The 23,930-nt window shown below is 44.3% G+C and overlaps 1 protein-coding gene and 1 long non-coding RNA gene across 7 annotated transcripts in view; both read left to right on the top strand.

Moving 5' to 3' along the window:
• LOC144683762 (uncharacterized) overlaps positions 1–23,930 on the top strand; it is a 1,025,508-nt gene that overhangs the window by 407,596 nt on the left and 593,982 nt on the right. The window lies entirely within an intron of this gene.
• atp8a1 (ATPase phospholipid transporting 8A1) overlaps positions 1–23,930 on the top strand; it is a 488,126-nt gene that overhangs the window by 366,627 nt on the left and 97,569 nt on the right. For all 6 annotated transcript variants that reach the window (XR_013577307.1, XM_078546849.1, XM_078546831.1 and 3 more), the window contains 2 exons: positions 2,302–2,376; positions 3,733–3,855. Coding sequence is in view for 5 of the 6 variants with exons in the window: in XM_078546849.1 (XP_078402975.1) it covers positions 2,302–2,376; positions 3,733–3,855 (198 nt within the window). In the remaining variant the exon portion in view is untranslated. The remainder of the gene's footprint in view (positions 1–2,301; positions 2,377–3,732; positions 3,856–23,930) is intronic.

Here is a 23,930-nt window from a genome sequence, read left to right as displayed (position 1 = left end):
GCTCAGTACGACAAAGTCCTTAGAGGAGTATAAAAAGTATAGGGGGCATCTTAAAAAGGAAATTAGGAAAGCTAAGAGAGCGCATGAGAAAGCATTGGTGGGTAGAATAAAGGAAAACCCAAAGGGGTTTTTTAACTGAATGAAGAGCAAGAGAATAACTAGGGAAAGAGTAGGGCCAATTAGGGACCATAGAGGTAATCTGTGTGTGGACCTGGGGGACGTGGGTGCAGTCCTCAATGAATACTTTACATCGTTCTTCACAATGGAAAAGGACAACGCAGGTATAGACATCAGGGTGGAGGACTGTGAAATATTAAAGGAAATTAAAACAGAGAGAGAGGTGCTAGTGGGTTTAGCGACCTTAAAAACAGAAACATCTGCAGGCACGGATGAGATGTTGAGGGAGGCAAGGGAAGGGATGTCAGGGGCCCTGGCAGTAATTTTCAAATCCTCTCTGGCCACAGGTGAGGTGCCAGAGGACTGGAGGACCGCTAATGTTGCATTATTAAAAAAGGAAAGAAAGGATAGACCAGGAAATTACAGGCCAGTTAATCTAACCTCAGAGTGGGGAAGTTACTAAGAATTCTGAGGGACAGAATATATCTGCACTTGGAGAGACACGGATTAATCAGGGGTAGTCAGCATGGATTTGTTAAGGGAAGGTCGTGTTTGACAAATTTGATCAAATTTTTTGAGGAGCTAACCAGGAGTGTTGATGAGGGTAATACATTTGATGTGGTCTACATGGATTTTAGCAAGGTTTTTGATAAGGTCCCTCATGGCAGACTGGACAAGAAAGTAAGAACCCATGGGATCCAAGGCAAAGTGGCATGTTGGATCCAAAATTGTCTAAGAGGCAGCAAACAGAGGGGGATGGTAGAGGGATGTTTCTGTGCCGAGAAGTCTGTTTCCAGTAGGGTTCCGCAGGGCTCAGTGCTGGGACCCTTGCTGTTTGTGGTGTACATAAATGATTTGGACTTAAATGTAGGGGGTATGATCAAGAAGTTCGCGGATGACACGAAAATTGGTAGGGTGGTAAATAGTGAGGAGGTTAGCTGTAAACTGCAGGAGGATATCAATGAACTGGTCGGGTGGGCAGAGCAGTGGCAAATGGAATTCAATCGGGAAAGGTGTGAGGTAATGCACTTGGGGAGGATGAAAAGGCAAGGGGTTACACTATAAATGGTAGGACCCTGGAAAGTACTGAAGATCAGAGGGACCTTGGTGTGCACATCCATAGATCCTTGAAGGTAGCAGGGCAGATAGATAAGGCGGTTAAGAAGGCATATGGGATACTTGCCTTTATTAGCTGAGATGTAGCATACAAGAGCAGGAAGATTATGTTGGAACTGTATAAAGCACTGGTTAGGCCACAACTGGAGCACTCCATGTAGTTCTGGTCACTACATTATAGGAAGGATGTGATTGCACTAGAGAGGGTGAAGAGGAGATCTACCAGGATGCTGCCCGGGCTGGAGGGTCTGAGCCAAGAGGAAAGATTGGATAGGCTAGGGTTGTTTTCCTTGGAGGAGCAAAGGTTGAGAGGGGACCTGATAGAGATGTATAAGATTAAGGGGCATAGATAGGGTGGATAGGAAGGCACTTCTTCCATTAGTAGAGGGGTCAATAGCCAGGGGCATAGATTTACACTAAGAGGCAGAAGAGGAGAATTTTTTTCACCCAGAGGGTGGTGGGAGACTGGAACTCACTGCCTGAAAGGGTGGTTGAGTCAGAAACTCTCGCAACATTTAAGTATTTAGATATTCACTTGCGTTGCCATAGCCTCCAGGGCTATGGGCCAAGCGCTGGAAAATGGGATTAGTGCAGTTAGATCTTTGTTGACCAGCGTGGACATGATAGGCCGAATGGCCTCCTTCTGTGCTGTAGGCATCTATGGGTCTCTAATTCTATTGCCTTGTTGTATCCTCATATCCCTGTATTTTTCTCTGCATCTAATATTCATTTTCCCCTTGAAATATGCAGAGGTCTCCGCCTCAGTTCACTCCCCGTGGTAAAGTATTCTATGGTCAAATAACTTTGTGCCTGGGGTGGATTCAAACCCAGAGAGCAATGAAAGGACAAGGAGAGAGAATGGGGAAGTGGGGTTTGATTTAGATTGCTCTGGCGAAGCGTTGACACAGATCTGCTCACTTCAATTCTGTTCTGTAAAATCTTTATGCGATCTAGGTCTAAAGAAACAAAGTAATTAAAATGGCATTTTTAAATGTTAGCATTTATATAAAAATATCTCTATTTTAAAATGGAGAATTCATTCCTGACGTGTTTTTATTTCACTTTCAGATCTGGTTTGCTTTTGTGAACGGTTTCTCGGGGCAAATTCTCTTTGAACGGTGGTGCATTGGTCTCTACAATGTGGTAAGTGTATATGTTATTTGGATATTTAGTTCAAGTTATTGATATACAGTCCTGCCTACTTGTCCCAAACCTGGTTATGTCAACACCCTACTTATGATACAAGAATGCAGCCCCGGTCCCATCTCCGCCCAACAATAACTTACCATTTATGTTCCTTTGATATAAGCTTTTGTCACCATCTTTAAGTTCTGAATATTATTAAGAGCTCATGTCACTTACCGCATGCATTGGCGAGTATTCTCTGCAGCTGTTTCCTACCAAGGCCTCTATATTTGCCAATTCTGCTCACGCGTTGCATTGCTGGAAGACCCCAATGCCGGAATAGTTGGTGCTCTGGTTGATGCCCACTACTAGGTTAGTTTTGGAACTCATAGCCGTGGAATTTGAAAAGTGTTGCTGACAAAGCCAGTAAGGACTGGCTGCTGCTGGTGATGAAGTTACTGGCAATATGCCGGTGAGTCAGTGAAGGCAGTTAAATATAATTGGAGTCTGCCAGAGAGACAGCTTCACATGGGCAGTGGGGTGATGGGATTAAGGATCAGAAACATCCCAGGCAGTATATCCAATCTAAACAGAGCAAGTATTTGAACCTGTTGATAAGTATCACAGCTCTCCTGTAAAATTGGTGCTTTGCTAATGCAGCATTCACTGTTCATATTTATGGTAGAATATCTTCACAAAATAATGCACTGTGATCCATGCCCATCACAGACACAGATGGGGTGCCCAGATAGTGACTCAAACTCATGTCCACTCAAAGCGAAATTAATATAGTCCCCAAATGTTGATCTAGATGATAAGGACTGTAACACAGTGGATAGCTTCAGATTCAGCGACACAAAACTTTGCTGTTTCTGAGTTTCCAGTAAGGATCAACTAAAATTAAATGTTTTGATATTTACTTTGATCATTGCCAAACATGAGTGATAAAAAATCTCAATGTACAGTTAGGTGTACCTTACTGGTTTAAACAATACAATTTATAGCAAGTGTTCCAGGGATTTATGGGGCTACAAAATAGCAGTGTGCCTCTGATGGGTAGCTCTTATCAGTATTCACAGAGCTCAATCAGAAAAGGTAACACACTATATTTCTTTCTGTTAGTTGAAATGGACAATTCAAATTGACACGTTTAGTAAATCTCAAGAAGCGTCAGACCTATCTAGTCACTACTCTAATATTTACTGATATAATGCATAAGATGCACATAACATCAATGGCTATCTCCTGCACCGATGGCATGCAGTTAGGGTGTGATATTCAGCAATTGCTGTCCTATCATAATGATATTTTGCGGAACCATTTTAATGCTGCTATTGGAAAGGAAGGAATGCAGCTTATTTGTGTGTGTGTCAGATTTTCACAGCTTTGCCTCCCCTCACTCTGGGAATATTTGAGAGATCGTGTCGAAAGGAAAACATGTTGAAATATCCAGAGCTCTACAAGACGTCACAGAACGCACTGAACTTCAACACAAAGGTAACTAATTTATTGTTGCTCTAAAATTCTATTTTCTATGATTTTCAATGAAGATATTCTTGCATAATTATCTTTTATGAAGTACCACCATTACTCCTCCCATTCTGCTTAAAGATGGCACTGGCTTGATGAAAAAAATCATTAACGAGTTGAATTCCATGTGTTAAAACTGAGGAAGACATCAAAGTGAAAAGCATAGAAAGAAAGGCAGAATAGGACGAAAAGCAAGATATATCAAGAAGCAGTGGTTAGATGAGCTCAAGCTAGCTTCATTCTTAAATGGATGTGTCTGGGAAATTCAACACATGGTAGTTTCTGGTACAAAATTGATCAGGTGGTCCAAATGTGCACTCGTGATCTTGAGACCTAAATCAAATTCAACATCAGGTCTCATTTAAATTAAAATGGAGAGCTGTGTACCTTATTTGGGCCTATCAGGACTGAAGTGAAATCCAGCTAACCAAGCTGAACCATAGGTAGGACCTTGCAGAGATGGTGAAATGGTGAGCCTGAGTCAGCAGCAGCCTGCAATAGTTTTGTAGAGCCAAGAGGAACACTCCTGCTCCTTCTGACTCAGAAGCATTTTTAATTTTTCAAGTGTTTTCCAGCAATCTCTTGAGCAATTTCCAGCAGTCCATTGAGTTAAACCAGGCTGTTCAAGATCTGGATGTAACAGAGCAAGTTCCACCTAGTTGGACATTTATTTCAAATGGGGTCCTACAACCAGCATTAAGAACTGCAATTTCCATATGCTAGGCACCTATCTCATTTTTCAGTTTGGCACCTTGGATATCTAAAAGTTAACTGTTCAAACTTGGAAGCTGGAAAACTTCCATGAGAGATTGTGACACATAATTGGACTTGTCAACATTTTAGACCCCCAAAATTGAGTGAAGCAGCGCTAAATTTCTCCCCCTGTAGATTATAGAAGATATGATAGAAGATATTTGTGGAAAGAGAATGGTAAAAAGAGTTGTGTGCCATATTCAACAAGATGATATTTGGAAGCCATGTAATGATGTATTTCAAGGCAATGTATTGTTAACAAGCTTTTTCACACTTGTAGTGTCCCTTAAATATATATAGTATAAGAAAGGTGATTTTGGGTTCTATGGGCAGAATTTTTCACTCGGCGTGCGGGGGCAAGCCAGGCACACTCGAGCGTAAACTGGCGTGCGATATTTCGGTCGTTGGGCGTGAGTAGATGTCGGAACCTTGCCCGCCATTAATTATGATGCCGTCTAAGGCTATTAAAAAGTCAATTGATGCCGATTTTTCATTGCCCATGCAATTTCACACCTGTCACACGGGCAAAACGGGCCGGCAGCCAGCCGACAATTTCAAAAACCTCATTCACTGGTGGGATGAAAAGGGTTAGCAGCATTACGAGTGTCAGTAGTGGAGAGTTTGGTACATAGTTTGCTGCTGGTGACTTATTGGTACTTGGTAGCTTCATCTCTGTTCGGGGCTTCATTGTTAGCATTTCCAGGCTTCATTTCAGGTCTCCTCGGTGCCTCCAAGGCCCTTGGAGGACTCAGACTGTGTTGTCCCTTCCGGATATCAGACAGCCTTCTGTTACTCTGGTAATGGGGATTGTGGTCTCTGCTGGTGACACCTCCTCTGAGGAGGAAGAGAGGGGCAGAAGGGAGAGGAGGCCAGGTGTCCCAATGCAGCTTCCAGGGGAGGGACCTATGAGAGGAGAAACACAAGCACAAAGGGCTCAGGGCTAGCAGGAAGTCCAAGGCGGAAGGGGCCACAGAAGATGCCACGATCCTGCCGCCAGGGTTTACAGGTGGTGATGCAGCTACCTCAATATGTCTAAGGTGCAATGCTGAAGGAGGCTCCACCTCTCAAGGGAGACAGTAACCTCTATTTGTCAGATGATTGGGCCTGAGATCAGCTCCGACTGTGTGGGTGGACATCCCATGCCAATGGCTCTGAAGGTCACAGTGGCTCTCAACTTCTATGCCTCCAGCTCTTTCTAGGGGTCAGTCGGAGATCTGTGTGGAGTCTCCCAATTGGCTGTTCACGGTTGCATCAAGCTAGTGACAGAAGCTCTGTTCAGGGTACTGACCTTTATTCTTTACCGTACACAAGGCCAGCCAGGCTGAGCGAGCCAGAAGCTTTGCAGCAATTGCTGGGTTCCCCCACATCCAGGGTGCAATCGACTGTCCACATGTGGCCATCAAGGTAACAGCGGATCAGCCGGGTGCCTTCATCAACAGGAAGGGCTTCCACTCCATGAATGTGCAAATAGTGTGTGACCACACGATGCAAATTCAGCAAGTCTGTGCAAGGTACTCAGGCAGCTCCCAAGACGCTTATATCCTGAGACACTCCCAGGTGCCGAGGCTCTTCAGTGCGCCAGCCCGACTGGATGAATGGCTGCTGAGTGACAAGGACTATCCGTTGAAAAGGTGGCTCATGACACCTCTCCTCCACCCAAGAACAGAGGCATAGCAGCATTACAATATGAGTCATGCTTCCACAAGGGCTGTGATAGAGAGGACTGTAGGTCTTTTCAAGATTCGCTTCCAATGCCTAGACCGTTCAGAGGGTGTGCTACAATACCTCCCCAGAGCGGGTGTCACTGATTGTGGAAAGCGCAACATGCAAGCACAATCTGACACTGGCAAGGGGATCCCTTTGGTGGAAGAGGATCTTGATGCAGCTGCACAGGCCACAGATGATGAGTCCAGTAGTGTGTCAGAAGAGGAGCACGGTGAGGAGAATGCTGAGGGCATGGAGGCAGACCTCAGTAACCTCCAGGGAGGCAGGGATGCCTTGATCCAACGCTCCTTCAGCTAGGCTGCCAAAGATCAACTTCAACCTCACACCAGGGCTGCCACTTCCATCCCGGATGTCTGAAATGACCCTTTCATTTGCACCCAAAGTTCACTCAATGCCTGTGCAATAAATTATCCAGTCAATCACGTCCAGCATTACATACTGGCGTACCCTGCATCAGAAAGAAAAAAGGTGAATCCTACTCAGGCCATCAGAAATGAAGCAAATTTAATGTTATCGTCACATTGAAATCATTATGACATTACAATTGCTGGTGTTGATGTCCACACAAGCAGACATATAAACCAAACATAAATGAACAGGAAATCACCCGTGAACTGTCCTTCTCGTGCTCATGGTGCCTTAAGCTTACATTTGTGAGTGTTACGTCTTGGTGCCCCCCCAAGGCTGGCACCAGCATTGGACACAGCCTGCTGACTCAGCTGTCTTGATGACCTTGGCGGTTGCACTCTGGCCAGTGCTGGCCCCGCCAGGAAGGGAGCGGCCAGTGCCACGGCTGGCACCTCCCCAGTCATCGCAGCCTCATCAGATGCCATGGCCACTAGCAGAGGAGCTGCTGCTGTCATCCAGAGTGCCCTGAGAGGAGCCCACAGAGGCGACGAGTAGCTCATGCGCCATCGTGATGTCGCTCTGGACCTCTCTGTTCACCATTGATGGGTGGGCACCTAGCTGGGATACTGGGTACCTCATTCATCTCCCACACTGGCACTGACTACCTGAGGTCATTGCCGGTGTGAGGACTTGCAGGTCCAAGCATAACCCCAGGAATCCCTGATTCTGCCCCTGGAACTGCCTCTCCCTGAGAGTCGTCACTCTGTCAATGGAGGAGGCAGTGTGCTCGGCCTTGAGGGTCAATGCAGTGCTCATGCTCCGCATGGACTCCTCCACAACCATGGCACGCAGGCCCTCATGGATCTCCGCCAGATTCTCCCGCACATCCCACTGGGCACCCAGCATCTGCCACCTAATGGATGACTCCAGAGTCTCATCATCTGCCTTCAACTGAATATCGTCCTGGTCCCCCGCAGTCCTCTGACTACTGGCGCCTTGGGCACTCTCTGCCTCCGCCTGCACCCCAAGTGAGTGTGAAGTGCCCCCACCACTGTGCACCGACATTCTAGCCGCTGATCTAATTCTCATCGAGCTGGTATCTGTGTTGGTGCCTGCTTCAAAGAGGGGGTGTGACACAGGGTGCAAGTGAAGCCCAGTGGTTCTCCTGAATCAGGGGTGGCCCTTCAGGGTCCAGAGAGTGAACGCCTGCTGGTGAACCTAAAAGGGGGAACAAAGACATGTCATTAGTTAAAGTCACCACACTGTCACTGTGCATGTCAGGCACCCTGGTGAGACCATGGAGATCTGCATCACGGCACCATCATCATTTTTCAATGGTCAATGGGGACTCCAGGTTTGAGGCTCCCATCAATGAAGAGGCTACACTAGAGTGGTTGCACAATCCTCACCTTTGTGCACTGCGCTCTTACCTTCGTCTGGCACCCCACCTCTCCACACCCAGTTGCACATGGAGAGTGCCAGCTCTTGTGCTCTAAAACCCCCTGCTCTAACCTGCTGAGCAGCAGTAGGTTGAGTGGGCCTCCGCCTGTATGTGCCCTCGCTGGTTATGACTCGTCTTCTCCTGAAAGGGCAGAGGAGCATTGATTAGTCCACTCTTTACCTGCAGCGCCATTGCAACTGGCCAACCCCAGCTGAGGAACACCTCGCAGGACACATCTGAGTCATGGCCCTCGAGCCGCAAGGCACTCAGTCCAAGCAGCCAGGGCTCACCCTCTTGACCAGCTCCGGCGTCATTGACAGTTGGCACTCAGACTCTAGCACTCCTTGGGTCCACAGGTGGAAGGCCACAACTTAACACTTCCGCACACTGACCCATGCCAACACGGTACTGACCCTTCCTGAGTGCAGCAGGTCATTGAAGCGCTTCCGGCATTGCACCCATGAGCGCCTCACCACATCATGGCAGCTCACTATTGCTGCCACCTCTTTCCATGCCCTCTTTATGAGGTGGGATGGCCTCCTCCTCCCATCTCTGGGGACAAGGGTGTTCCTCCTGGCAGCCACCTCCTCCAGCAGGACTGCGAGACACTCATCCGAAAGGTGGAGGACCGAATGCCCACCTGACCTGCCCTCCCGCCTGGCATTTCCAGCCGCACTCGACTCCCATCAAGACAACGCAGAACAGACGTCCTTCCATGGCGGCCTTTCTGGAACTGCCTGAGCCATTTGTAAACTGGCCACTGGGTCGCCATTGGACCCGGCAGCCAACAGGCCATCGGCCCCACTCACCCCTTCCTGGCCAGTGAAGAGCCGTGTTTCACACTGGGCGGGCCTTAATTGGCCCATCAGCATGATATTGCAGTCGGGGGTCGATCGTGGGCAGCGGGCCATTTCCCATCCGCGCCCGCCCACCGTCCTCAAAATTTGGCCCTATAAGCCCATGCCATTGTAAACAGTGTTGAAGTTGGACTTAAGTCATCTTTGACTCCACATTGATTGATGTGGCCCTGTCATCAAAAAGAATACTTTCAATCTGTATTAACACAGGGGCTGTTAAGTCCATTGCATATATATAGGTGAGAATTTTCTCCCCGTCGCGGAGGTTGGACGGGAGCGGGAGCAGGCCTGCGCAGGCAGGGGGAGTAGGCTGAACCGGGGCCTGCACTCTTTCGCGCAGAGCTGCCTCAAGGAGATTAGTTTGATATTTGAAAATTTTAATAAAGAGAAAAGAATTTTTAAGACATGTCAATGAATTTTATTAAAAATTTGTATTAAACTTTAAAAACCTTCATGAAACCTCATCCCGCCCATGGATGAGATTTCATGATAAATGCGAAGGCTGCCTGGGCTCTTCGCCGACCCACTAACCTTAAGGTTGGACGGGCAGCTCAGTTAACTAGCTTAATTGGTGTTTAAATGGCCTTAATAGGCCTTTGACAGTTCAGTGGGCACGTAGCTGACTCAGGTGCGAGCCGCTGAACTCAAGATCTGAATGAAGCACGGTGACTTTGGGACACACCCCCAACATCACCACGTGTCGGCGAGCGAGCCGACCCGAAAATTCTGGCCATAGTGTTTTCATTAGATTTTGATTTTTTTCATAATGCAGATAACCTTTGCCTGTTTCGTTCTCTTCCTTCCTCCTTCCTCTCCCATATCCCCCCCACTACCAACCCGCCTTTTTAAAAAAAATTTGTTTATTCCATTGCATAAACACCAAATTCTGGAATGCTAAGTTATAAAGCAACAAGCATTCTGCAATTAAATCAGATCAGAACTTTATCATTTTCTTAGTATGCTTTCCAATTCTTGCATAGTGGGCAGTTTTGACGTGGGTCAGGATCGGTGCTCGGGGGCCCCCACAGTTGGTGGCACAATTGAAAATCAGGATGTAACCAAGCCTAGCTGATTTTAACTACCGGGTCTCATTTAAATTTTAAAAATCTGTCTCTCAACCAAATCCATCAAGAGTATTGACAGAGTAAATGGGTGAGAATAGGCAAACAGGGAGCTGCAGGGGGGGTGGGGGAGTGGGTGGGGTGCTAAGTGTGCTCGGGGAGACGGGGACTTGCAGAGTCAATGTCAGTTAGGGAGCATTCCTGACCTTCCTGATACACAAGGCTTTCACAAAAAGAAAAATTTTACCTTTCCTTTTCCTTTTCTCACTACTCAGCAGACTCTCATCGCGGTAGAGCTGTTGGGCTTAAAATTCATCCTATAATATTAACCACAATATATTCTGTAAATCTTAAAATCAAATTGCTCAAAATTTAAGAGGATGTGTTGAATCATCTAGGATTACAGTGTTCTCCCAATAAGATGATAAACATAATACGTTTCTTAGCCGAAAACTGGCTACAAATTCCAGAGTTAAATCATGTTAAACACTGTTTCAACCTCTTCTATGTGATGTTCTGGTATTTTTGGACATTAGAAATAAATATTCCAAGGTTCACAACAGGTTGAAAAGACAAGCAGAATGGAAAAGGAGGAAGAGTAATCCTGAAAGTAAAGAATAATATAAGGGTATTTGTGAGAAAGGGTCTTGGTTCAGAAAATCAGAAAGTAGAAACAGCTTGGGTGGAAATTAGGATTAGTAAGAGTCAGAAAACACTGGCGAGAGTGGTTACCATGGACCAAGCATTAAACAAGCAATATTGGGGCATGTGAAAAGGGCAATGTGACCATTTCAGGGGGCTTTGGTCAAGTCCATATGAACATAAATGAAATTGGTAAAGGTAATCTGGAAGATGAGTTTGTAGAAAGTTTCCAAGACAGTTTCCTGGACTAAAACATTGTAGAAGCAACTAGGGTTAAAGCTATTTTAGACCTAGTACTGTGTAATGAGGCACAGTTAATTAATAATCTCATAGTAAAAAATCCACTGGGAAATAGTGATCATAATACAGTTGAATGCCATTTTAAGTTTGAAAATGGCATACTCCAATCACAAACAAGAATCTTAAACAAAGCCAGCTTCCTCCTCATACCTATGTAATTGGTTATAGTTGTTTGGGTAAATAGACAAAAAGATATGGCCAGAAATAAATAGTGAAAAATATTTTTAAAATTCAAAATGTTCAACAGAAATACATTACATTGGAAAAGCAACAACTCAGCAAGAAAGAAGCATATGTGGCTTAGTAAGGAGGTTAAGGATAGCACTGGAAAAACTTAAGGGACTATAATTCAACAACAAAGTCAATCAATGTTTTAAAAGAGATAGCTGCAGAGATGATGGATGAGCTAGCTATGATTTTCCAAAATTCCCTAGATACTAGAGTGATTCCAACAGAATTCTCCAGCAAAACTGGAGTCAATGGAAATCAGGGGGAAAACTCTCTGCTGATTGGAGTCATACCTAGCACGAAGGAAGATTGTTGTGGCTATTGGAAGTCAATCATCTCGGTTCCAGGACATCACTTTAGGAGTTTCTCAGGGTACTGTCCTAGGCCCAACCATCTTCAGCTGTTTCATCAATGACTTCCTTCCATCATGAGGTCAAAAGTGGGAAAGTTCGCTGATGATTGCACGATGTTCAGCACCATTCACGACGACTCAGATACTGAAGCAGTCCATGTCCAAATGCAGCAAGACCTGGACAATGTTCAGGTTTAGGCTGACAAGTGGGAAGTAACATTTGTGGCACACAAGTGCCAGGCAATTACTATCGCCAACAAGAGAGAATCCAACCATCGCCCCTTGACATTCAATGGCATTACTATTGTTGAATCCCCCATGATCAACATTCTGCGGAGTTACCATTGACCAGAAACTGAACTGGGCTAGCCATATAAATACTGTGGCTACAAAAGCAGGCCAGAGGCTGAGAGTCCTGTGGCGAGTAACTCGCCTCCTGACTCCCCAAAGCCTGCCCACCATCTACAAAGCACAAGCCAGGACTCTGATGGAATACTCTGCACTTGCCTGGATGAGTGGAGTTCCAACAATGCTCAAGAAACTCAAGTGACTTGGAAATATATCACTGTTCCTTCATTGTCGCTGGGTTAAGATCCTGGAACTCCCTCCCTAATAGCACTGTGGATGTACCCGCACCACATGGACCGCAGCAATTCAAGAAGGCAGCTCACCACCACCTTTTCAAGGGCAATTAGGATGGGCAATAAATGCTAGCCTAGCCAGCAATGCCCACATCCCATGAATAATAGACAAAAAAAAGAATTGAAGTTAGCAAATGTAATACCACTATTCAAGAAAGGAGGGATGGAGCAAACGGGAAACTACAGGCCAGTTAGCCCGACATCAAACATTGGGAACGCGTTGAAATCTATTTTTATGGAAGTCTCAACAATGCATTTTTAAAATTATAATATGAACAGACACAGTCGACATGGTTTTACGAAAGGGAAATCGTGTTCGACAAATTTATTAGAGTTTTTTGAGGATGTAATTAGAGTAGATAAAGGGGAACCAGTAGATGTAGTATACTTGAATTTCCAAAAGGTATTTGATAAGGTGCCACACAAAAGTTTAATCGGCAAGATAAGGGCTCCTGGTATTAGAGGTAATATATTAGCATGGATAGAGAATTGATGAACGGACAGGAAGCAAAAAGTAGGGAATATGAATAAGTGAGACATTTTCATGTTGCCAGGCTGTACCCAGTGGAGTGAAGTGCCACAAGGGCCAGTGCTGGGGCCTCCGTTATTTACCATCTATATTAATGACTTAGACTAAGAGATAGAGAATAATGTATGTAAGTTTGCTATGTTGCAAAGTTAGCTAGGAATGCAAGCAGTGAGGAGGGTAGAGAAACTGCAAAAAGATATAGACAAATTAAGTAAGTGAGAAACAAAGTGGCAGACGGAGTATAATGTGGGAAGTGTGAGGGTAATCACTTTGGTTGGAAGAATAGAGAAGCAGAATATTTTTAAAAGGTGTAAAACTTGTAAATATTGATATTCAGAGGGACCAGTTGTACTTGTGCAAGGAACACAAAGTTAGCAACCCGGGACAGCAAGCAATTAGGAAGGCAAAGGGCATGTTATCCTTTATTACAAGGAGGTTAGAGTACAAAGTAAAGAAGACTTGCTACAATTGTACAGGAGTTTAGTGAGATTACACTTGGAATACTATGCACAGTTTTGCTCTCTGTATTTTAAGGGAAGCTGTGCTGCTAGAAGGTGGTACAGCAAAGGTTCACTGCATAGTCCTTGGGTTGTGAGGGTTGTCTTATGATGAGAGGCTGAGTAAATTGGGCCTATAAAATAAAAGCAAAGAACTGCGGATGCTGGAAATCCAAAACAAAAACAAAAATACCTGGAAAAACTCAGCAGGTCTGGCAGCATCGGTGGAGAGGAGCACAGTTGACGTTTCGAGTCCTCATGACCCTTCAACAGAACTAAGTAAAAATAGAAATGGGGTGAAATATAAGATGGTTTAAGTGTGTGGGGGGGTGTTGGGACAAGAAAAGCTAGGTAGAGGGCCAGTGATAGGTGGAGATAACCAAAAGATGTCACAGACAAAAGGACAAAGAGGTGTTGAAGGTGGTGATATTATCTAAAGGAATGCGCTAATTAAGGGTAGAAAGCAGGACAAGCAAGGTACAGATAGCCCTAGTGGGGGTGGGGTGAAGGAATCTAAAAAGGCTAAAAGGTAGAGATAAAACAATGGATGGAAATACATTTAAAAATAATGGAAATAGGTGGGAAAAGAAAAACCTATATAAATTATTGGGAAAAACAAAAAGATGGGGGGGAAAACAGAAAGGGGGTGGGGATGGAGGAGAGAGGTCATGATCTAAAATTGTCGATCTCAATATTCAGTCCGGAAGGCTGTTCCTCCAGTTTGCGCTGAGCTTCACTGGAACAATGCAGCAAGCCAAGGATGGACATGTGGGCATGAGAGCAGGGTGGAGTGTTGAAATGGCAAGCGACAGGAGGTCTGGGTAATGCTTGCGGACAGACCGAAGGTGTTCTGCAAAGCAGTCACCCAGTCTGCGTTTTGTCTCTCCAATGTAGAGGAAATCTCATTGGGAGCAACGAAAGCAGTAGACTAAGTTGAGGGAAGTGCAAGTGAAATGCTGCTTCACTTGAAAAGAGTGTTTGAGCCCTTGGAGGGTGTGGAGAGGGGAAGTGAAGGGGCAGGTGTTGCATCTTCTGCGGTTGCATGGGAAGGTGCCGTGGGAGGGGGTTGAGGAGTAGGGGATGATGGAGGAGTGGACCAGGGAGTCACGGAGGGAACGATCCCTACGGAATGCCGCCGGCGGGGTGAAGGGAAGATGTGTTTGGTCGTGGCATCATGCTGGAGTTGGCGGAAATGGCGGAGGATGACCCTTTGAATGCGGAGGCTTGTGGGGTGATAAGTGAGGACAAGGGGGACCCTATCATGTTTCTGGGAGGGAGGAGAAGGTGTGAGGGTGGATGCTCTCTCGGGATGATCTCCTGCGCATTTGTCGAAATATGTTGTGAAAAAAGTGCAAGATAGAGAAATTTCTTCATGCAAAGAGTGGTCAATTTTTGGTATTTTCTAATCCAGAGGGTTGTGGATGCTCCATTGGTGAATATACTTAAGGCTGAGACAAACAGATTTTTGGTCTCTCAGAGAATCATGGGTTTTGGGGAGCAAGCGGGAAAGTGAAGTTGAAGCCAATGATCAGCTATGATCGGGTTAAATGGCAGAGCAGACTCGAAGGGCTATCTGGTCTATTCCTGCTCCTATTTATGTTCTTATGTGGAACAGGTACTAAATCATTTAAAAAGTAGCAAAGTACCAACACAGAACATTGAGAAATTTTAATGTTTCCTCTTTCAAACCAACTATATTGTAGCCTGTTGAGTTCATGTTACTCAAGTGTAATACAATGTACAGTCATTAATCGTTAGTTTCCATAAATAAGAGAGAAAAACACTTCAGTAACAAACTAATGTTTGAGATAAATTGCTCTTTGGATTTCAGATTTAACATGTACATCTTTCATCTTTATGACTTTGCAATTTTAACAGCTGAGCAGCTGGGAAACCTTGGTGCAAGCTGCAGCCAGGAAGCATAAAGGAAGAAGGGAAAGCTCATGTAGGTCTGTGAGGGGTAGAGTGCAGAGAAAGGATATCCCGGCTGGGGTTGGTCGGAGGGAAGGGGGTGTGAATAATTTGGGGTGTCCGATCACAGGGTTGGTAGCAAATAAGCTTGGTGAATCAGTAAAGCACTCCTGCCCCTCCTAGCCCACAAGCATCGCTGTAAAGGCATTTTAGCTGATGGGTGGGCTGGGAATTCCGACCTGGAAGCATTAAATGTAAGACACTGGTTAAATGTGAGGCAAATCACCTCATTAAAATATTTTAATGACCAGCCCACTTCTGAAGAGAGCAGGTTAAGCGCCCGCTGTGAACCTGCCTCATTAACACAGGAAATAGGTGCATTAGGGTCAGGTTTCCCTTTTGTATTTTTAACCCTCCCCCTGCCTCCCCCATTGCCATCAACCTGTCCTGGGGGGTTAAAATGACCCAATGTGTTTGCAAAAGAATCTTCAGCATAAAAATCTAACCTAATCTTTGAAAAAGTGTGAATTCCTTGATTACTTTTAAACTTGCTCACTTTGAATGTAATTGCTGACAAGTAATGGCTCGAATTTCAAATTTTTACTTTCTAGTTTTGTAAGAAAAAGCTGATCCAACTTTTTTTCCCTGATATGATGAAGAAAAGCTGTTTGCTTTTGCTTGCTGTTAATAAAGCTGTCTCCTGTAAGCAGGAGTGATTAGCCCTTCTGGTTGAGACGTCTACAGGCTTCATGTATTTGTAATGTGTGGAAATGGATTACTGACCCCTATGGAGAGGTCAAGAGAAGACAATATGAGCTGCCATTAAATTTGTACGGGGGCGGGAATTTACACCATCATTCATTAATGTAGAGTTGTGAAAAATGTTTTTGTTTTTACAAGGAAGGTAGTATTTGTTTTGCAAAGTCTTAAACCCTTAGAGTGTTGCACTTTTTTCACAACATATTTCGACAAATAATTTACCGGTTTTTAAGCTTAAACATATTGATCATTTTTCTTAACTGTCTTTATTTGTTTTGAAGTGCTGAAACGCAGAAACCTTCCCAAAAAAAAGGTGCTGTGGTAAATAGAATTGGCCCTTAATGTTTTTCTTGTATAACTATAGAATACGGTGCTCAAAATTTACTCAAAAATTTTAATTTTGGTAAAATCAGTATGTTTTGGTACTAAACCAGTTCAAGTGTTATGGAGATGGCAAAATCATGACCTCTTGCATTTTATTTCTTTATTTTGTTATTGTATAATTAAATTAGTTGTTAACAATGTTTGCAAGATCGTCATATTGTGCCTTTTGATGGCGTTGACAAGGCGCTCATCCACCCAAAGCTGTTAGCACTTTCTGGAGGGGCACAAGTGACTTAACCGCTACTCAGCACTCATCACTGGTTTTACCATCTATCGTCATAATGGTAGCAGGTTTTAACATCTAACCTGATATATTCAGAATACTTAGGGGCCTCCAATGGTTGGCAGCTTACCTTTTCTTTCCCACCTTAAAAAATCCTTATCCATAAACTAGAAGCTGTGGTTAAAATTAGACTCACTACAAACAACAGCTTGCATTTATATCGCGCATCTAATGTAGCAAAACATCCCATGGCACTATCAGGGGCATTATCAAACAAAATTTGACTTATTGAGATTTACTTCCCCTTCATCACCAAGGTTGCTTATAATCAAATAACTTCTGACAAATTGCTTCTTATTTACATAGAAAATACTGAAGTGATTATGAACATTTAAAGTGCATCACATGGAAACATCAAAGACAAACTGCCACCTCCACCTCCAGATGATTCCTTCACCCTTCCCCCCCACCCCTCCCCCCTCACCCCCAATTTTCCACAGCACTGTCAAGTGTTTGCTACCCACTTTTATGTTGTTGACCATTTTAATGCCTCCTCTGTCTCAAACATTAACATAATGGAGAATATGTGTTATTAGTTTGCTGATGTCTAGACTTGTGGAGTTATCAAAGATACAATGCACATAATATCTCATTAACAGTGACCCTTGGAACAGGTTCCTGCACGACTTTTGATACCATTAGATTTTTGCAGCATTCCTGACACATTTTTGCAGCACCACATTTCACATTTATGACTTTCTATGGTAGAAAATTTTTACCGATTTGCAATAGCCTTAAAGTATCAATACAACTAAAATGTCTTTTTTTTCTGAGACTCCCTGAACACTTGATGGATCCTTTAATTTGTACAATTACAAACATCCCAACAGGCAAAAATACACCCCCTCAGACTGACCTTTAAAGCAAACATAGAAAAAATGCATAACATTTCAGTGAAATTGGTATTTGATATCTGATCTACGCAGTTTTCATAATTTTATTATTATGGCCATGTATTTTAACTGATCCAATAAATAGATTTCATCTGACTAGAATTAATCATTTTTTGTTGAAGACCCATCGCAGCATAAGGTTTCTGTAATCCAGACAGCCAGTAATTTGCAATTCATATCAATCTGCTGACTATTCAACCAATTCAAAAGTCCAGAGGCCCTCACAAATCTAACTGACATCATGATTTAACATCACTATAGAGTCTTGTACTTTTCTAGTCAGTTTGGACTGATTATGTCTGACAGTCTTTACCATTCAGGTCGAAAGGAATGACGATTTTGGGCCATCAGTCATTATCTTGCAATGTTGCTTGTGCCTGGTATAAGCTGAGTAATGATGCAGAAATTATCATGTAGCACAAGAAAAGTATTCGTTTTTTGCTGCATTCCCATTGGTAATTGGTAGTTTATTTATTGTGTTTCCAGTTATATCAGTTACTTCTGCTGCTCAATCTGGCAATTGAGACACTGTGGCAACTGGTATAACCGTCACTGGTATCTGAACAACATTTGCTATCACACTAATAACTATTGTGGAGCAGGTGCTCTGTTCCACAGAAGGCTATCAAAGCAGATGACCAATTATTCTCACTGCTAAATCTGTGGTTCGGAGAATATATTGAAACTTATTATAATCTCCACTGAACTACTGAAAATTTAAAAATGCGTAAGCCATCAGAAAATATTGATAACTGAGGAGGTCAGATGTACCTATTGCAGTTGATTTTGTCTCTGCAAACATGAGCAGGCCAAAATAATCAGCCTATGCAATATGTATTCTTCGCACACATGGCTGAGAGACTGGAAAAATGGTTGGAATTGGTTACCCAAAACTCTGTTACCCATGTCTTAACTTACAGTAATCCCTGTTCCCCTTTCACCCCTGTGCTCACTGACCGACATTAGCTCCTGGTCAAGCAACATCTTGATTTTAAAATTCTCATCCTTGTTTTCAAATCCTTCCTTAGCTTGCCCGTCCCTAACTCTGTAACCTCCTCTTGCCCCACAATCCACTGAGTTATCTGCGCTCTTCTAATTCTGACCTCTTGTGCATATCCAATCGTAATTGCTCCACTTTTGGTGGCAGTGCTGTCAGTTGCCTAAGCACTAAGCTCTGAAATTCCCTCCCTACACTTCTCCAATCCTCTACCTCACTTTCCTACTTTAAAACACTCCTTAAAACCTACCTCTTTGATTAATCTTTTGGTCATCTGATCTAATATCTCCTTATATGGCTCAGTGTGGTACTTTCACAAAATCACAAAATCTCTCAGTGCAGAAGAGGCCCTTCAGCCCATCAAGTCTGCACCAATATGTGAGAAACACCTAACCTACCTTCCTAATTCCATTTACCAGCACTTGGCCCATAGCCTTGAACGTTATGACGTGCCAAGTGCTCATCCAGGTACTTTTTAAAGGATGTGAGGCAACGCTCCTCCACCACCCTCCCAGGCAGTGCAATCCAGACCGTCCCCACCCCCTGGGTAAAAAAGTTGTTCCTCACATCCCCCCTAAACCTCCTGCCCCTCACCTTGAACTTATGCCCCCTTGTGACTGACCCTTCAACTAAGGGGAACAGCTGCTCCCGATCCACCCTGTCCATGTCCCTCATAATCTTGTACACCTCGATCAGGTCGCCCTTCAGTCTTCTCTGCTCCAACGAAAACAACCCAAGTCTATCCAACCTCTCTTCATAACTTAAATGTTTCATCCCAGGCAACATCCTGGTGAATCTCCTCTGCACCCCCTCCATTCCAATCACATCCTTCCTATAATGTGACGACCAGAACTGCACACAGTACTCCAGCTGTGGCCTCACCAAGGTTCTATACAACTCCAACATGACTTCCCTACTTTTGTAATCTATGCCTCGATTGATAAATGCAAGTGTCCCATATGCCTTTTTCACCACCCCACTAACATGCCCCTCCGCCTTCAGAGATCTATGGATACACACGCCAAGGTCCCTTTGTTCCTCAGAACGTCCTAGTGCCATGCCATTTATTGAATACTTCCTTGTCAAATTACTCCTTCCAAAGTGTATTACCTCACACTTTTCAGGGTTAAATTCCATCTACCACTTATCTGCCCATTTGACCATCCCGTCTATATCTTCCTGTAGCCCAAGACACCCAACCTCACTGTTAACCACCCGGCCAATCTTTGTGTCATCCACAAACTTACTAATCCTACCCCCCACGTACTCATCTATGTCGTTTATATAAATGACAAATAATTGGGCACCGAGCACAGATCCCTGTGGTACGCCACTGGACGCTGGCTTCCAGTCACTAAAGCACCCTTCTGTCATCAGCCTCTGCCTCCAACAGCTAAGCCAATTTTGAATCCACCTTATCAAATTACCCTGTATCCCATGTGCCTTTGCCTTCTTTATAAGTCTCCCATGTGGGACCTTGTCAAAGGCTTTGCTGAAACCCATATAAACTACATCAACTGCACTACCCTCATCTTACACCTGGTCACCTCCTCAAAAAATTCCATCAAATTTGTTAGGCATGACCTCCCTCTGACAAAGCCATGCTGACTATCCCTGATCAAACCTTGCCTCTTCAAGTAGAGATAGATACTCTCTTCAGAAATTTCTCCAATAGTTTCCCTACCACTGATGTGAGACTCACTGGCCTGTAGTTCCCTGACTTATCTCTACAACCCTTCTTAAATAGCAGAACCACATTAGCTGTTCTCCAGTCCTCTGGCACCTCCCCTGTGGCCAGAGAGGAATTAAAAATTCTGGTCAGAGCCCCTGCGATCTCCTCCCTTGCCTCCCTCAGCAGTCTGGGACACAGATCATCCGGACCTGGAGATTTGTCCACTTTTAAGCCTGCCAATACCTCCAATACCTTGTCACTCCCTATATCAATTTGCTTAAGAACCTCGCAGTCTCTCTCCCCGAGTTCGATACCTTCATCCTCATTCTCTTGGGTGAAGACGGACATGAAGTATTCATTCAACGCTCTAGTGATGTCCTCTGGCTCCACCCATAGATTTCCCCCTCGGTCCCTTATGGGCCCTACTCTTTCCTTGGTTATCCACTTCCCGCTGATATACTTATAGAATATGTTGGGATTTTCCCTACTTTTACCAGCCAGAGCTTTCTCATATCCCCTCTTTGCTATCCTAATTGCTTTCTTAAGCTCCACCCTGCACTTTCTGTACTCCACTAATGCCTCTGCTGATTTGCTTCCCTTGTACCTGCTAAAAGCCTCTCTTTTCCTTCTCATAAAACCCGGAATATCTCTGGTCATCCATGGTTCTCTGAGCTTGTTACTCCTTCCTATCACCCTAGAGGGAACATGTTGAGCCTGTACCCCCCCCCATTTCCTTTTTGAATACCCCCCACTGTTCCTCTGTAGATTTCCTCACAAGTAGCTGTTCCCAGTCTACCTTGGCCAGATCCTGCCTTATTTTACTAAAATCCACTCTCCCCCAATCCAAAACATTTTTTTGCAACTTGTCGATTTCTTTGTCCATAACAAACTTAAACTGTACCATGTTTTATGATGTTCTTGTGAAGTGTCTTGGGGTGTTGCATTAAGTTAAAGGCACTATATAAATAGAAGTTATTGTTGGGGTGCTTGTTTTATACTATTAAAGGTGACTATGCAGGTGGTATAATGGAAATTGGGAAAAATGGGGATTGGCTATAAAACTGCCCACGTGTTTAGAAATATGCTGCCACCCAAACAAAGATCCAGAATTAGCGGTGGTGCGGCATTTCATGGTGATCTCTGTTAATGGGACTTTTCCATCAACCCTCAGTTCGAAATATTTTACAGCACAAATTGCTGAAAGCGCAAGGTCAACTGAGCATCTTGGACCTTGGTGAGCAACAGGACTAAGAGTCGTGACCAATCAAATTGAAGGATTCAGAAGGAAACCGAGGGATGGCAAAGAATCCATTGGTTATATTAATCAAAAATAGGTTCATAAACAAGGACCGGGGATTCCCCGACACGAGATAAGCCCAAACATCGCACCAAATGTATGCCTCCAGCCTGCATGGGCGGGCAATGGGACCATGGCAACCAATTAAGAGGCCATTGGAGAGCCCAGCATCCAATTAAGGATGGTGGTCTGGTTCTTCACACTACCAGCCAAATCAGAGGGCATGCAACTTTGCAGCTTTGGTAGCACCACCAAAAGAGGTGGCCACTGCTGATACTTCAAGTAGAAAGAAAAAGTGCCTTCATTTTGAGGTGTATTCAGAGGAGAGAAAAAAAAATTGTTCCTGTGCCAGGGCTAAGCAGGACAGCTCCGTGATTGCAGGGGATGCAGGACCAGCATCGGGGTGGCAGGTTAACATTTGTGACTGGAGCCTCATTCTTGGGCCATGAAGTTTCCAAATGCAATGGGTCCCCTTGGGAAGTGGCTCCTCACGTGGTGGCACCGACAGCCTGGGAAGACGGGCGTCAGTTTGGCCTTTAAATTAGTTTTAAACTAAATTAAATTAAACTGCTGAGTTTTTCCAGGTATTTCTGTTTATGTTTTTGCTTTAAATTAGCTTAATTGACTGCCCTCCTCCGGTCAGTAGGTGGTTAAATAGCTCTTTGGCAAGAATGTGTCAGGGAACCCTTCCCAAGTGGGTCCCCGGAATTTTACCGGCCCTCTACCTCCTAACCTGTCTTCCCCAGGGACAGTGAAATCCTGGCCAAGGAGTGGGAATGAAAGATTGGATCAAGATGGAGGAACAGAAGTCAAATATAAAGAGAAAATAATTTTAAAAAATCTCTTAAGAATGGAATTTTATCTGCCAGAATGAGGCTACACTGCTTCAATTGTTCCCCTTCTGGGCCGGAGAGGTTGAATGGCGTTGCAGGACTATAAATCAAAGTGGGGGGTGGGGGGGAGGGAAGGGTAAAACTCCAAGAAGTATGGCTAATGGGAAACAAAGCAGCAGGTTAGCATATAGGGGGGTGGATTCAACTTCATGGAAAATTATGAAAAAACTGAAAAGAAAGGAGAGTCCAGGAAAGGCTATTAAAGTCTCCAGAACACAAAATAGGACAGAGTGTTTGGAAAAGGCTAGGAATCTAGCTTCAAGCACATCAGATAAAGGGATGACAATGAGAAAGGGGACGGGAAATACAGGTCTGAGGGTGTTGTATCTGAATGCACGCAGTATACGAAATAAGGTAAATGAGCTTGTGGCGCAGATTGAAATTGGCAGGCATGATGTGGTGGGCATCACGGAGACATGGCTGCAAGGGGATCAGGACTGGGAGCTAAATATCCAAGGATATACACCCTATCGAAAAGATAGGCAGGTTGGCAGAGGGGGTGGGGTTGCTTTGTTAGTAAGAAATGAAATTAAATCGATAGCAAGAAATGCCGTAGGGTCAGATGATGTAGAATCTGTGTGGGTAGAGTTGAGGAACCGCAAAGGTAAAAAAACCATAATGGGAGTTATGTACAGGCCTCTGAACAGTAGTCAGGATGTGAGGCTCAAGATACACCAAGAGATAGAAAAGGCATGTAAGAAAGGCAAGGTTACAGTGATCATGGGGGATTTCAATATGCATGTAGACTGGGAAAATCAGGTTGGTAATGGATCCCAAGAAAAGGAATTTGTGGAATGTCTACGAGATGGCTTTTTGGAACAGCTTGTGGTGGAGCCCACTAGGGAATGGGCAATTCTAGATTTAGTGATGTGTAATGAGGCAGATTTGATAAGGGAGCTTAAGGTGAAGGAACCCTTAGGAGGAAGTGACCATAATATGATAGAATTTACCCTGCAATTTGAGAGGAAAAAGCTGGAATCAGATGTAACAGTATTACAGTTGAATAAAGGCAACTACAGAGGCATGAGGGAGGAGCTGGCCAGAATTGACTGGGAGATGAGCCTAGCAGGAAAGACAGTGGAACAGCAATGGCAGGAGTTTCTGGGAGTAATTTGGGAGACACAGCAAAAATTCATCCCTAGGAAGAAGAAGCATACTAAAGGGAGGACGAGGCAACCAAGGCTGACAAGGGAAGTCAGGGACAGCATAAAAGCTAAAGAGAAAGCATACAATGCGGTGAAGAGCAGTGGGAAACCAGGGGATTGGGAAGCCTACAAAGACCAACAGAGGACAACTAAAAAAGAAATAAGGAGGGAGAAGATTAAATATGAGGGTAAACTAGCCAGTAATATAAAAGAAGATTGCAAGAATTTTTTTAGATATATAAAGGGTAAGAGAGAGGCAAAATTGGGCATTGGGCCGCTGGAAAATGACGCTGGAGAAGTAGTAGTGGGGAACAAAGAAATGGCGGAGGAACTGAATAGTTACTTTGCGTCAGTCTTCACAGTGGAAGACACGAGTAACTTCCCCAAAGTTCAAGAGAGTCGGGGGGCAAAGGTGAGAATGGTGGACATTACCA

This window comes from Cetorhinus maximus, chromosome 1, assembly GCF_964194155.1.
Source record: "Cetorhinus maximus chromosome 1, sCetMax3.hap1.1, whole genome shotgun sequence".
In the NCBI taxonomy this organism is placed as follows: Eukaryota; Metazoa; Chordata; class Chondrichthyes; order Lamniformes; family Cetorhinidae; genus Cetorhinus; species Cetorhinus maximus.
Note: the sequence above shows the minus strand (reverse complement) of the source record. Positions and strands in the feature narration are given on the sequence as shown.